The 13,025-nt window shown below is 47.3% G+C and overlaps 1 protein-coding gene across 1 annotated transcript in view; it reads right to left on the minus strand.

The window, feature by feature from the left end:
* The window catches only part of EXT1 (exostosin glycosyltransferase 1), a 260,361-nt gene that overhangs the window by 13,679 nt on the left and 233,657 nt on the right, over window positions 1–13,025 (minus strand). The window contains exons 4-7 of the mRNA XM_035124490.3: window positions 9,690–9,809; window positions 5,835–5,967; window positions 2,903–3,021; window positions 839–934 (exon numbers count right to left, since the gene is read on the minus strand). Of these exons, the coding sequence (XP_034980381.1) occupies window positions 839–934; window positions 2,903–3,021; window positions 5,835–5,967; window positions 9,690–9,809 (468 nt within the window). The remainder of the gene's footprint in view (window positions 1–838; window positions 935–2,902; window positions 3,022–5,834; window positions 5,968–9,689; window positions 9,810–13,025) is intronic.

Below are 13,025 nucleotides of genomic sequence, written 5' to 3' on the forward strand. Positions count from 1 at the left end.
CCTACACAAGCAATTAAGTGTCCATCCCCTGCAGTGGTCTACCGATGCTTGTTTTTAATTTCTTTTTTGCTTTTAACTTGTTTAAAACTTTTTTGGTTTTTATTGTTTGGTTTCATGTCTTTATAGGCTTCAGGGAATCTGATCCCTCTCACGGTGGGCAGCCAAGAAGTAGATAAACAAGAAGAGTTCTTACCAAGTCTTTTATTCAATAGTCAGAGAGAGAGAGAGATGTAGAATTGCCGTCTCTCTTGGATAATGGCATTGCTCTGAGTAAAGTCCCACCCCCTCCGTCTGTCCTATCAAATGTGATCCCTGCTCCAGCTGATCTGTGCCTTCTGCCTCTGAGCTTTCTGTTCTCCTACTCTCAATGCTTGCTGGGACCTTGGAGAGGGTGGGTGGGTCTGGCATGCTTTCCAAAGACACTGAGTCTGTTGGCTGTCTCTCCCCTGGTGCTGCTTCTTCTTCCTCCTCCTCTCCTAATACTTTCCAGCTCCTCCCCTCTTCATCCTCTGAACTATGACCTTCTGCAAACCACTGTTCTAAATCTGTACTGCCTCCCTCTTCTCTGGGAAGTGCAGCGAGGGTGGGGTGGGGTGTCTCCACCATTCCTCCTCAATCCAGACCCTGACAATATTGTTGTAATCCGACGTATTTTGAGGATATAGTTAGGATATAGGATTTTTAGGATATAGTTAGGATATATATATATTTAACGAATGAATGAACAGATAATGAATGAATGAATGAACAAAGAATGAATGAATGAATGAACAAAGAATGAATGAATGAATGAATGTTATTTAGTCCCCATGACTGAGACCTTGGCATGGCCACTGACCTTGCTCTCCCCTTCAATGACAATAACAGGAACAGCAGTGGCAGGCCATCGGTGCTTGGCAGGGAGGGGCTTATCGCAATTCCATAAGACAATGATCTGAAAAGGAAAATTCATCATTTGTTGAGCGAAATGCCTGCATAACCCAAAGACAAAGCTCAAGCCTCCTCCTTAGTTACTCCACACAGTTCCAATTCTGAGCTCCCCCAAGAAATTAAATTAAATTGTGCAATCCAATTCCTTTCCAGAGAGAAAAGTACATGACAATGGGGGGTGGGGTAGGGGAAACTCAACACCTTTGACAGATGCCATCAGGACGACAATTGTGCCACATCTGGAAGGATCCTTACAGCTCACTTTGGCAGAGGCCAAAGGCCAAAATGTTCCATTATATAAAGAGCAGGCTCTTCTCGCCTTAACGCTGCTGGTATGATACGCAGTTTTGTGCCGCTCTAGTCTGACAATAAATGTCTCAGGATGCAGTAAACTAAAATATATCCTCTGGGACTGGACCTTAGGCAAGGATGCAAAGCCAACTAGCATACCTTTGGGAGGAGAAAAGTCTTGTGGGACACTTGCTGTTGGCCACAACTCTCCAACGAGGCCTCCTGCCCAACCATATTGGTACAGTTCGCACTGAATCAAAACTTTCAGTAAGGGTGGAGAGACAGTAGCTCAGGAGCAGAGCAATCCCTCGCAACTCCATAGGATCTCAGCTACCAGAAAAACACTTGCCTGAGTCCCCAGAAAGTCGCTGCTAGCCAGAGCACAGTAATAAAAATAATACCCCGCCCATCTGGCTGGGTTTCTCCAGCCACTCTGGGCAGCTTCCAACACAATACAATAATCTATTAAGCATTAAAAGCTTCCTTAAACAGAGCTGCCTTCAGGTGTCTTCTAAAAGTCTGGTAGTTGTTTTTCTCTTTGACATCTGGTGGGAGGGCATTCCACAGGGCGGGCACCATTACCAAGAAGGCCCTCTGTCTGGTTCCCTGTAACTTGGCTTCTCGCAGCGAGGGAACCGGCAGAAGGCCCTCAGCACTGGACCTCAGTGTACGGGCAGAACGATAGGGGTGGAGACGCTCCTTCAGGTATACTGGACTGAGGCAGCTTAGGGCTTTAAAGGTCAGCACCAACACTTTGAATTGTGCTTGGAAACGTACTGGGAGCCAATGTAGGTCTTTCAAGACCAGTGTTATGTGGTCTCGGTGGCTGCTCCCAGTCACCAGTCTAGCTGTCGCCTTCTGGATTAATTGTAGTTTCCGGGTCACCTTCAAAGGCAGCCCCACGTAGAGCGCATTGCAGTAGTCCAAGCGGGAGATAACTAGAGCATGCACCACTCTGGTGAGACAGTCTGTGGGCAGGTAGGGTCTCAGCCTGCGTACCAGATGGAGCTGGTAGACAGCTGCCCTAGACACAGAATTGACCTGCGCCTCCATGGGCAGCTGTGAGTCCAAAATGACTCCCAGACTGCGTACCTGGTCCTTCAGGGGCACAGTTACCCCATTCGGGACCAGGGTGTCCTCCACACTTGCCCGCCTCCTGTCCCCCACAAACAGTACTTCTGTCTTGTCAGGATTCAACTAGTTATTGACTAGATCAGCCTCAGACATTCTGGAGTACAACTGGCATCACCTCTGACAGCTGGCATTCCTGGCTGGAGCTGGTAATTAGAATCATAGAACTGTAGAGTGGGAAGGGACCCCGGGGGGTATCTAGTCTGGCCCCCTGCAATGCAGGAAACTTTTGCCCCATGTGGGGCTCAAACCCACAACCCTGAGATTAAGAGTCTCATGCTCTAATTGCAGTGCAGCAACTTCTGGAGGCCTCCAGGCTGGGGCAGGCAGAGCGAGATGGACCAGCTGTCTGACTCGGTGCAGGAGAGTGTGCCACCTTCACCCGAAAGAAAAGCTATTTGCATCTCTTTAAACTCTGCTGCATTTGCCAAAGCCCAGCATTAGAAAAGCACATCGACATCTATCAAGCAAGAGGCACCCTTTATTTTGAAGTAATCTCAGAGACACGGCTCAATGGTTGACCGCCTTGAGGCCAAGTATAATTCCTTACCTGGGCACAGTACTGGGATTTGGCTACAGCAACCAGGAGTTTCAGCACAGGTTGAGACTGAGAAACTAAAGGAGTAACTGCATGGATAACGGCGGTGAATTTGGATGGGGGCTTGACGCCTGGAAAGGAAGCCAGCAGTAAATATATATATAAATATATGTTGTTAAGCAAAGGGCGACAAATCAATATTGTTATGAAAAGGGCGACAATCTGAGCAGTAAAGAATTGCTGTCATCTGAAACAAAATGAAATTTGTTGACTTCCCCGCTCCTTGCATGGGGAGACTGGAGGCATCAAGAGATATTTGCTTCACTCCCTGCCCTGGGCTTTTATCAATTTTATCTATTGCAATTCTATCCTGCGGAGGACCTTAAGGTCCACAAATAACAACACATTGGAGATCCCGAGCCATAAGGTGGTTAGAATGTGCTCAACTAGGGCCAGGGCCTTTTCAGTATTGGCCCCAACTTGGTGGAACGCTCTCTCACAGGAGACTAGGGCTCTGCGGGATTTGACATCTTTCCGCACGGGCTGCAACATGGAGCTGTTCCGCCTGGCCTTTGGCCTGGACTCAGTCTGACCCCTATATTTTCCTCCCTTATGGTTTTTGACTTGGGGCTTTTTAAAAATGAGGCTGCATTTAAAATTTTAAATGTAAATTGTATTTTAACCTGTATTTTACAAGGCCCTTATCAGTTAAAAGGCCCCAATCCCTTATCTCCTTGCTTGGCTCCTTAGAGGAGTCTCTGTTGGGGGTCCCTGGTGGCTCAGAGGCATGTCTTGTAACGACCAGATTGAAGCCACATGTTCCAAGCCTGTGGAACTCCCTCCCAACTGAGATTAGAAAGGCACCCTCCTTGCTGAAATTCAGGCACAAGACAAAGACTTTCTTTGGAGGCAGTGTTCAGGGTTCCGTTGGGTTTTACGATTAGGATTATTTTATTGCTGAATTTTCACGTGCACAGCTTTGAACTGCTAATGATTAAGCCTGAAGTTATGAACAAATAATAAATGGAAAGGCCCTTTCAGTACCGTAGTTTGCTGACCTGCCACCTGTTGGCTTTTATGCATGGAGGGCTTCTTTTGAATGAGCCTCTCTTGCTAACACAGGTGCGTAACTGCAGCTTACATTGCAAGGCAAGTCCTTACGATTAGATTGGACTCCATAAGCTTAGAAAGTTTGCCCATTGATTTCGTAAACTCTCTACAGGTATGTGGGGAGCAGGTCCTCAACATGAAGGATTTCCAGCACCCATCTTGCATGACCTGTGCATGGGCAGCTATGATGTGTGGCTCAACCTCCCCGCCACACTAAGAGCTGGTGTGGCTCTTCTCTCCCACTGCTTTCCTTGAGATCCAGATTCTGCTCCAAGCACACCCGTGTGTGTGTGTGTGTGTGTGTGTGTGTGTGTGTGTGTGTGTGTGTAAGGCACTGATGTTATAGGGAACAACAACCCTGTGGTGAAATGAAGTAAGATCAAGAGGTGGAAATATTAGGGGTCCGTTATATAGGTAGACAGGTGTCAGCTGATGCAAGCAGAGCGAGAAGTGAGCACATCTTAACCATCCTAATCACCATAATCATATCTGCAGAGCACACTTTCTGTAGCATGTAAGATGCCACACTTGCTGGCCAATAGGCCAATAGGAGACTCCACAGAATTTGCGCATCAGAACTGGCAATGAAATGGCCGCATACAGACACAACCATGGCTCTTTGCTGGCAACATGGCTGTCAGACACATAGACAATATCCTTCCTTCCTTCCTTCCTTCCTTCCTTCCTTCCTTCCTTCCTTCCTTCCTTCCTTCCTTCCTTCCTTCCTTCCTTCCTTCCTTCCTCCCTCCCTCCCTCCCTCCCTCCCTCCCTCCCTCCCTCCCTCCCTCCCTCCCTCCCTCTGGATTGATTTCCCTCTGCTGGTACTAAACAAGTCTTTGCAATACATGTGGCATTTATAGAAACTCTACAGTTTAAAAGCACAGCAGATTCTCTCATCACAACGGCTCGTAGCAGCACCTCAAAACTTTCCTTCCGATCTTTCTAGTTCACAAAAGAAATACGGTTTGCATCGCTTCACAGGGAGCTGGGAGAATTCAAGAGACGAGAGCTTAAAATGTGCTTGAAGTGACCTTGAAGCTAGTGGGACTCAACGGCCTGCTATGCCACAGAAGAACCAGTCTTCTCTTTGGAAGGAAGACCCCTTGCCATTTGTTACCCCCTCCCTCTTTTGCAAGGTAATGGGTTTTTTTGGGGGGAGGGGAGTGCTTGGGGAAGCGGGAGAATGACCCCCAGAGGTAAGGGTTGGCTAAAATTGTGCTTGAGGTGTTCCTTGCAACTGAAAGTTCAGACACCCCCATTAGGTTCTCCAAGTGTTTGACAGCAACACTTGAGAAGCCCAATTTGAGGGCAAGCTAGCAGGGGTTAATGCTGAGAAGGGAAAGAACTGGGGGATGTGGGGAGACTCCCTCTAGAAAGAGGGGGGGAGGGAGTGCCACAAGGCTGGTTCCTGATTTGCGCACCCAGGCAGGGCCGTCTTACCCATAGTTGCTAGGGGTGCAAGGCACCCGGGCGCCGGGCTCTCAAGGGCGCCAGGCCGAGAGTCTGGGACCCGAGAGTTGAGTCCGGGGAAAAGACTGCCCATTGGTCAGAGCGCCGCAGAGGGTTCTTCTGCTGTGGGCGGTTGCGCAGCACGAGTTCAGGGGGCAGTCGAGCCAGCGAGACGCTGAGGCAGGTGGCCGGCCGGCTCCGCCCTCCTGCGTGCCTGGGCCTGGGCAACCGGGGGGGCGGGGCGGGCGCCGGGCAGATATTTGCACCCCGGCGCCACATATGCTTAAGACGGCCCTGCACCCAGGTTTTGTGAAAAGCCTGTACCCCCTGTAGGAATGAGATCCAGCCTCCGGATAGGGAAGGTCATCCACAGAGAATCACTTACCTAGATTAGCATAATAGTAAGGAAAATCTCCCAGATATGATGAATACTGTGGCAGTACAAATAACCCTCCGGGGTGCTTGTTCCATATTAAGCTGTTACGTGATATGTGCTTAAATATTCTGTCTTGAATAATCTGTTAAAAGAGAAAAAGAAAGGGGGAAAGGAGCAACTCTTAAGAAGGTCCGAATGAGAAACGGGAGAGGTGGCGTCGCTTGCCAAAGGTAGCAATCAGCACACTTTTCTGCAGAAAGCCAGCAAGAGGCCGGTTGTTTAGCATTCCTGTTTAATCTATTTCTCTTTTCTCCCAAGCAGCCTCGATGATGCCGGACCCGTGCGCATTCCTGCGGGTTAGAAGCCTCGCATAATGGCATTCAAACTACCTCATTAGGCGCTGCAGAAACCGTGGCAACAGAGCGAACTTATTAGATGCTGCAAGCGGGAGTCAAAATATTTTCACTTTTTAAAATGGCATGTCAGCTTGCGAGGCTGATGAATCCATGCTACAATTTTGCCATCAATGTCCTGCATAAGATAATTAGTCTGGTGGTAGGTTTAGAAAGGGTGGTACCTTCCTGGAATAACGATGACTGTTACCTTCGCCTCCTTCCCCGTCTCCCCCACCCCACGCAAACACACACAAAAATATGGTGCCGGAAACACAAATTGCATGATAGCACCGTGGCTTCAGCCCAAGGAAAAACCAGAGGTGCAGTAACATTTATTCGGTTCTGCTCCAATTCTGTGCAAGCATGGAAGAAAGCAGCTGATTCTGCATGGGCGCAAAAAAGCAGGATGCTGAGATCAGCTCCTGTTTTATAAAAGCAAGGCCCAACCTTTGGTATCGCCCCCACAGATGGTGCATACAACCCCCATCACTTCCAGCCAGCATGGGCAATGTTAAGCGATGCCACAATAAACAAACAAGAATATTCCAGAAGGTCTAATGAAAATAAGGCCTGCCTGCTGAAGGAAGTTCCACAAGGAGGGGACCAGTGACAGAGTACACACTTCAAATGCAGGAGAATGATCTAGGCTTGGTCCATGGCATCTCCAGGGGACAAAACTGGGACAGTCTGAAACTCTGGAAAACTGCTAGTCACTGTAGAGAACCTGTCACCCTCCAAATGTTGTTGGACTCCAGAACCCATCATCCTTGACCATGCTGGCCTGTGGCTGATGGGAATTGGAGTCCAACAACATCTGTAGACCCCACTCCTAGTGTAGAAAATACTGAGTTGCTAAGTGACCCAACTGTACTGGCTGCCAATTAGTTTGCAGCCTCAATTCAAAGTGCTGGATTTGACCTATAAAGCCTTAAATGGCCTAGGACTGCAATACCTCAAGGACCGCTTCTCTCCCTATGAAGCATCCCAGACTCTGTGTTCATCCTATGATGCCCTTCTTTCTGTGCCTGCTTCATGTGAGGTCCAGAGAGCGGCAACACAAGAACGGCCTTTTCTGTGGTGGCTCCTCATTTGTAGAATGCTCTCCCCAGGGAGACTCGCCTGGCACCTTCATTATTCACTTTTAGGTGTAAGGCGAAAACGTTCCTCTTAAACCAGGCCTTTCGCTGATTGACATCCCATGCCTTTTTAAACGTGTGGTGGGATGGGGGATTCTTGGTATGCTGCTGTTTTATATTGTAATTTTATATTCCTGCGTTGCAGGGGTTGGATTAGTTGACCCTCGGGGTCCCTTCCAACTCTACGATATTTTCATTTTCCGGTCTCTATCATTCTTGCTGTTGCCCGTTCAAAAGAAACAACCAATAAAACTGCAGCTGAAATACCAAGTTTGGCTTTCCTGTGACAGTGCAGAAAGGGCATTTCTCTAGTTAAACTACACTGATCATACACAATACTGTTTCACTGTTGAGATTCAGGACAATGCTTCTACTCCCTGCAACTCAGCCAGGTTCAGTTTTTGAAGCAGGCATCCAATGCCTTTGTTTAGATGTGCTTGCGCTGCTTACAGATCCCGTTATTTTGTGGGCCAAGGTCCTGACCTGAAAGGGCTTTACCAAATTTAACAGATGGCTATTTCTGGCCATGAAAACAACACTTAACCGTCTGCAGAGCTGAAACAGACCGGGGGGGGGGAACCTGTAAGAAAGGATACAGGAAAAGGACAAAAGGGGAACAAATTTACAGCTCCTCCATTAACAATAAAAAGCACTGGGAAAATTGGTGCACACATGTTGCTAAATACCATCTTTGGATTTTGCCTTGTAAAAGATAATGGCATTAAAGAAATCCCTGCTGAAAATTAAATCTAAGAAGATGTTTTTTCCTCTGTTTCTAACATTAGTGTGTAGGCTTGCCACAATCCCACTTTTATCGGGCATACACACACTTCTGTGAATTCAAGTCAGCTCTCATTCAAGGAGGGGGCCAAATCCAATATAGGTGAACATGGGAACTTCTCACCAAAGGAAAGCCTGTTGCATTAGATAGGCTTCACATTTCATCTAGTTCACGGGTAGCCAGTGGGGTGCCCCCCAGAGGTTACTGGACTACAACACCCACCATCCCTGCTCACTGGCCATGCTGGCAGAGGCTGATGGGAGTTGGAGTCCATCAACATCTGGAGAGAACCATGTTGGCTGCAACTGAGTTAGCATAACTGAATAAGACTTAAGGGTAGGTGTGTGTGGGCACTAGAGAAAGGCCAAATGCAGATATAATGACAGCCCCTTGCAAACCATGGTTTAGAAACAGAGGGAAAGTCTGCACTTCCCCCCCCCCTCAGAACAGTGCTAACCACCATTAAAAGTTAAGGTGTGCCAACCATGGTTCCCTCATAGACCAGCACTCAAAAACATGGTTTGAACTGTGGTTGCAAATCATAGTTGATGAGGGAATCTGATCAGCATTAACCACGGTTTGATGTTATGAGCGAGCGGCCTTGGGCTTACACGCACTCCTTCCTTGCCTTGCATGTGCAGACCAAGTGTTTCCATTTTGGGTTTGCAGCAACCTAGACTTTGTCATTATATCTGAGCCTGCCAAACCCAACTTGCCTGGAAAAACAGGGCCTCAAACCGTAGTTCGATGGGGGCTTCTGCAATCCATGGTTAGCAGGGTTTGGACAAAACAGCAAACCATGGTTTGTGGCAAACCAGGATAATAACATCCTAATCTCCATCAGGTGCGGAGTAACAGAAATTGAAATTGCTAGTGTTGATAATACTAAATCATACTTTTAACATCACATCTTAACAGTCCCAGAGAGAGAGAAATGTGTGCATGTGAGGGTTTGTAACATGCACCCACAGTTCTCCAAAAATCCTTTTGAAAATGCGGCCGGCTCGTTTTGTTTCCCATCAGAGTTCCTTGTTAGTTTTCTGTCATCTTCCTCTTGAATCTACTCTATGTCCTACTAAGCTCCTCACCCCACGCCACCCCAGGCAAAAGGCCATCAAAATGTCTTGGGGGCACAAAAGCCTGCCATTAGAAGAGAGGGCTTTGCAATTCTACTTCTTCAGAAAAGCGATTTATCCAGGAAGGTTCCCTAAAAGACCTCATTCACCAGGCATGACAAGAATACTGATTTACCAACCGCAAAGCCCCCAAGAATCCTCTAGCCTGTGCGAGGCAACTTTTCCCTGGAAGTGGAATGGCTTCTCATTTGTCATGGTGTCATTTTTTCTTACACCAGGCCCAGTAACAAAGAAACGTTATTTCCTCAGGGGAGAAAAGTTATAGAGACGGTGAAGGTCTTTCCTCTGTCCCATTCCTCACATGTGCGCACAACCCCCCTCCCGAGCAACACCCCCCCCCCTAGAGCCAAGGTCAGACAAAGCCCGAGCATTGAGACCGCCAACGCCTCAACTAATATCTGAGAACAATTACTCACCTCTAGCGTGGTCAATACAATCTTCTCAACCGAAGAAAAATAAGCCTCCCACAAGAACTGTGTCTGCTGTCTAAGTGCTAGGATTTTATCCTGATGGATAGACCTGATTGTAGAAGGGATCTGTAATACAACGTTGAAACAAATCAGACAGTGTAGAAAACATTGCAACCCGAGAACATTAAGGCACTTCTGGGGGCCTTTCCAGATGATCCGTTTACGGCACAATCAGTTTAGGTTTTATAGATCAGCGCATAGTGCATTTGGCTCTCATTTGAAGCACACAGTCCACACTGTCAGGCAACAGCAGCAGCCGTGAGAGCAGTAATTGGAAATTGAATTATACAGGCTGCTCGTTTGTGCTGCTGTCTCTCTGTCCCACTTCCGACTGGACAGGCTGTGCTTCCCACACTTCTGAGAGTTTGCAAAATCAGAGACTTTTCCAGAACAGGATCGGTTAGCAACCTTACCCTGCTGGGGAGATCTCTTTTACCAAGTTAACAGCGAGCCGTCACCTTGGGTGACTCTTTCCCTCCGTCTTTAAAATAGTTGTGAGATTTTAGCATCAATGCCCTGTAGCTGTTATTCTTATTTTGGGGTTCCAGTACCCTCAGTGTGGGTGCCCTATAGTCTTCCAAAATCAGAAAGGTTCAGTTCCTTTCCCATTTCCCCCCTCTTCTCAGTCGTAGGAAGCTGGCTTGACTAGACAAGCAACCCCTACGGAGGCCGTATGACCTGACAGATATGGCCCCTCAGTTATGGCCCAATTATAGGCCAACCACTTTCTCCAAATCCTGCCTTAACCCTATGATCTTTGGACACAGGCTTAGGCTCCACCCTCTCCCACGATGAACTAGTAGGCTTCTTACTGACTGTGGCACGATTAACGATAGCCCAGCAATGGAAGAACCAGAATGAAATACCCCTGAACATATGGGAAAATAATATCTGGGATACAGCGATATCTGAGCATCTCACCAGACACAGGAGGGCCATTAAAGACATAATAATAATAATAAATAGAGACACATTCCAAGAAACGTAGACCCCTTTCTTTTATGTTAATGACCAAAATCAAGACCTCCTTATACCAACCACTCAATATTCTCAATGGAGAGGTTACGTTATGTCTGAACGTTGACTGTGTTAAGTGTTTGTCTAGAGGCAAGGGGTAAAACAAACACTATTAGTTGTACTGCTAGATAAGTGTTTAATGGTTGTTGTATTTGTTTCAAAACCAATAAAATTTTGTTTTTAAAAAAGATACGGCCCCGTACTGTCAATATATGAACTAGGTCAATGTGCTTCATTCCCAGATCACCATGACCACCCTTAGGGAAAGTGTTTTAACTAGATTAGGGGTTGTCAAGATGGTGGCCTCCAGATATGGGACGTGGGTGGCACTGTGGTCTAAACCACTGAGCCTCTTGGGCTTGCCAATCAGAAGGTTGGCAGTTTGAATCCCCGCAATGGGGTGATGTCAGTGAAGGAACTTCTCTTGACAGGTGAGCTCCCGTTGCTCTGTCCCAGCTCCTGCCAACCTAGCAGTTCGAAAGCACGCCAGTGCAAGTAGATAAGTAGGTAGTGCTGTGGCAGGAAGGTAAACTGTATTTCCATGCACTCTGGTTTCTGTCACGGTGTCCCGTTGTGCCAGAAGCGGTTTAGTCAATAATGCCGGCCACATGACCCGGAAAGCTGTCTGTGGACAAATGCCAGCTCCCTCAGCCTGAAAAGCGAGATGAGTCGCCTTTGACTGGACTTAACTGTCCGGGGTCCTTTACCTTTAACCTCCAGATATTCCTGGGCTCCAGCTCTTGTCAGTCCTGCCAGCTGGGACTATGGGTGCTGCAGTCCAGCAATATCCGGAAAGCACCACATTGGCTACCCATGGGGACTAGATCACACGTGGCCAAAACCTAGATCATAGCATGAGCCTGTCAATTTAGGCCAATGGGGCATCTTCTCCAACATTCTGCTCTCACAGTGGCCAACTAGATGCCTGTGGGAAGCCTGCAAGTGGACATGAACGCAACACTCTGCCCACCTATGACTCATAGCAACTTATTCAGAGTCACACTGATAGTGGAGGTAGAACTTAGCCATTGCGGCTAGTGGCCATTGATACTAGATTCCCAGGGTACCACCTAATGCCTTCTGTTTCCAGAATCCATGCAAAGAATGCAGGACTAACTAGACTTCGATCTATATCCAGCCAGACTAGATTGTGTTCTTAAAAGCAGGAGTACCTACTTTAGACCAGTTAACCCAGCTGAGTTATGCTTTAATACAGGCATCCCCAAACTTCGGCCCTCCAAATGTTTTGGATTACAATTCCCATCTTCCCCGACCACTGGTCCTGTTAGCTAGGGATCATGGGAGTTGTAGGCCAAAACATCTGGAGGGCCGCAGTTTGGGGGTGCCTGCTTTAATACCTTCCCAAGTGTGCGTTCTTGCTTTCTAATTCTTACACTCATTGGTGGACCGCAGGGATTCACGTTCCACAAACAAGGGGGGAAAGAAAGAAATAGACCATGCAAGATTGAAGTTTGCCCAACTTCAGACCTCATGGCCTTCAGGCACCTTGCAGACTCATTCAAGGAACATGCATATGAGCGGACACAGCAAAATAAATGCACCCGGGTACTTTTCTGTTCTTCACTTTCTGCTGTTTATTTAGATAAGCTTATCTGAAAGGGGGGGGACAGAAATAAATCCTTTTGTTTGGAGTATGTGTTGGTTTCAGCATAGTGTTTTCTCATTAGAGGGCTGCGTTCCCCCTAAGCCTTTCAAATATTCATATATTTTTTCATATATTCTTTCCGGACTAATTATGCACAAGGCAAGCACCTATGTTTGCTTTTGATTTGTGCTGCTCTGCATTTTCCTCTTAGATATTAGATTACACACAGCGAATGCTTTCTCACTCACGCACACCCTTCTCGCTTATTGGAGGGGGTTGGGGAAAATCCATTTCCCAATAAAATATTCTTAATTAGAATACATCTGTTCTCTGCATTGCCTCTTGGGAGGGGCAGGGGGAACAGCTTGGTGGCAAGGATCTCCTTATGTCAAGCACAGATTTCATATAGACTTGGCATCAAGTTCAACTAAAATTGGAATTTGCTACCAAGGAGTGTGGTGGAGTCTCCTTCTTTGGAGGTCTTTAAGCAGAGGCTTGACAGGCATACGTCAAGAATGCTTTGATGGTGTTTTCTCCTTGGCAGGGGGTTGGACTGGATGGCCCTTGTGGTCTCTTCCAACTCTATGATTCTAAAAGCAGCCCAGTTTGAACTGTCCAACTTTCCTGAGGTTGCTTCAGCAAAACATTAAGCCCATAAT

The sequence above is a fragment of the Zootoca vivipara genome, chromosome 8 (genome assembly GCF_965207765.1).
Source record: "Zootoca vivipara chromosome 8, rZooViv2.hap1.1, whole genome shotgun sequence".
Taxonomy (NCBI): domain Eukaryota; kingdom Metazoa; phylum Chordata; class Lepidosauria; order Squamata; family Lacertidae; genus Zootoca; species Zootoca vivipara.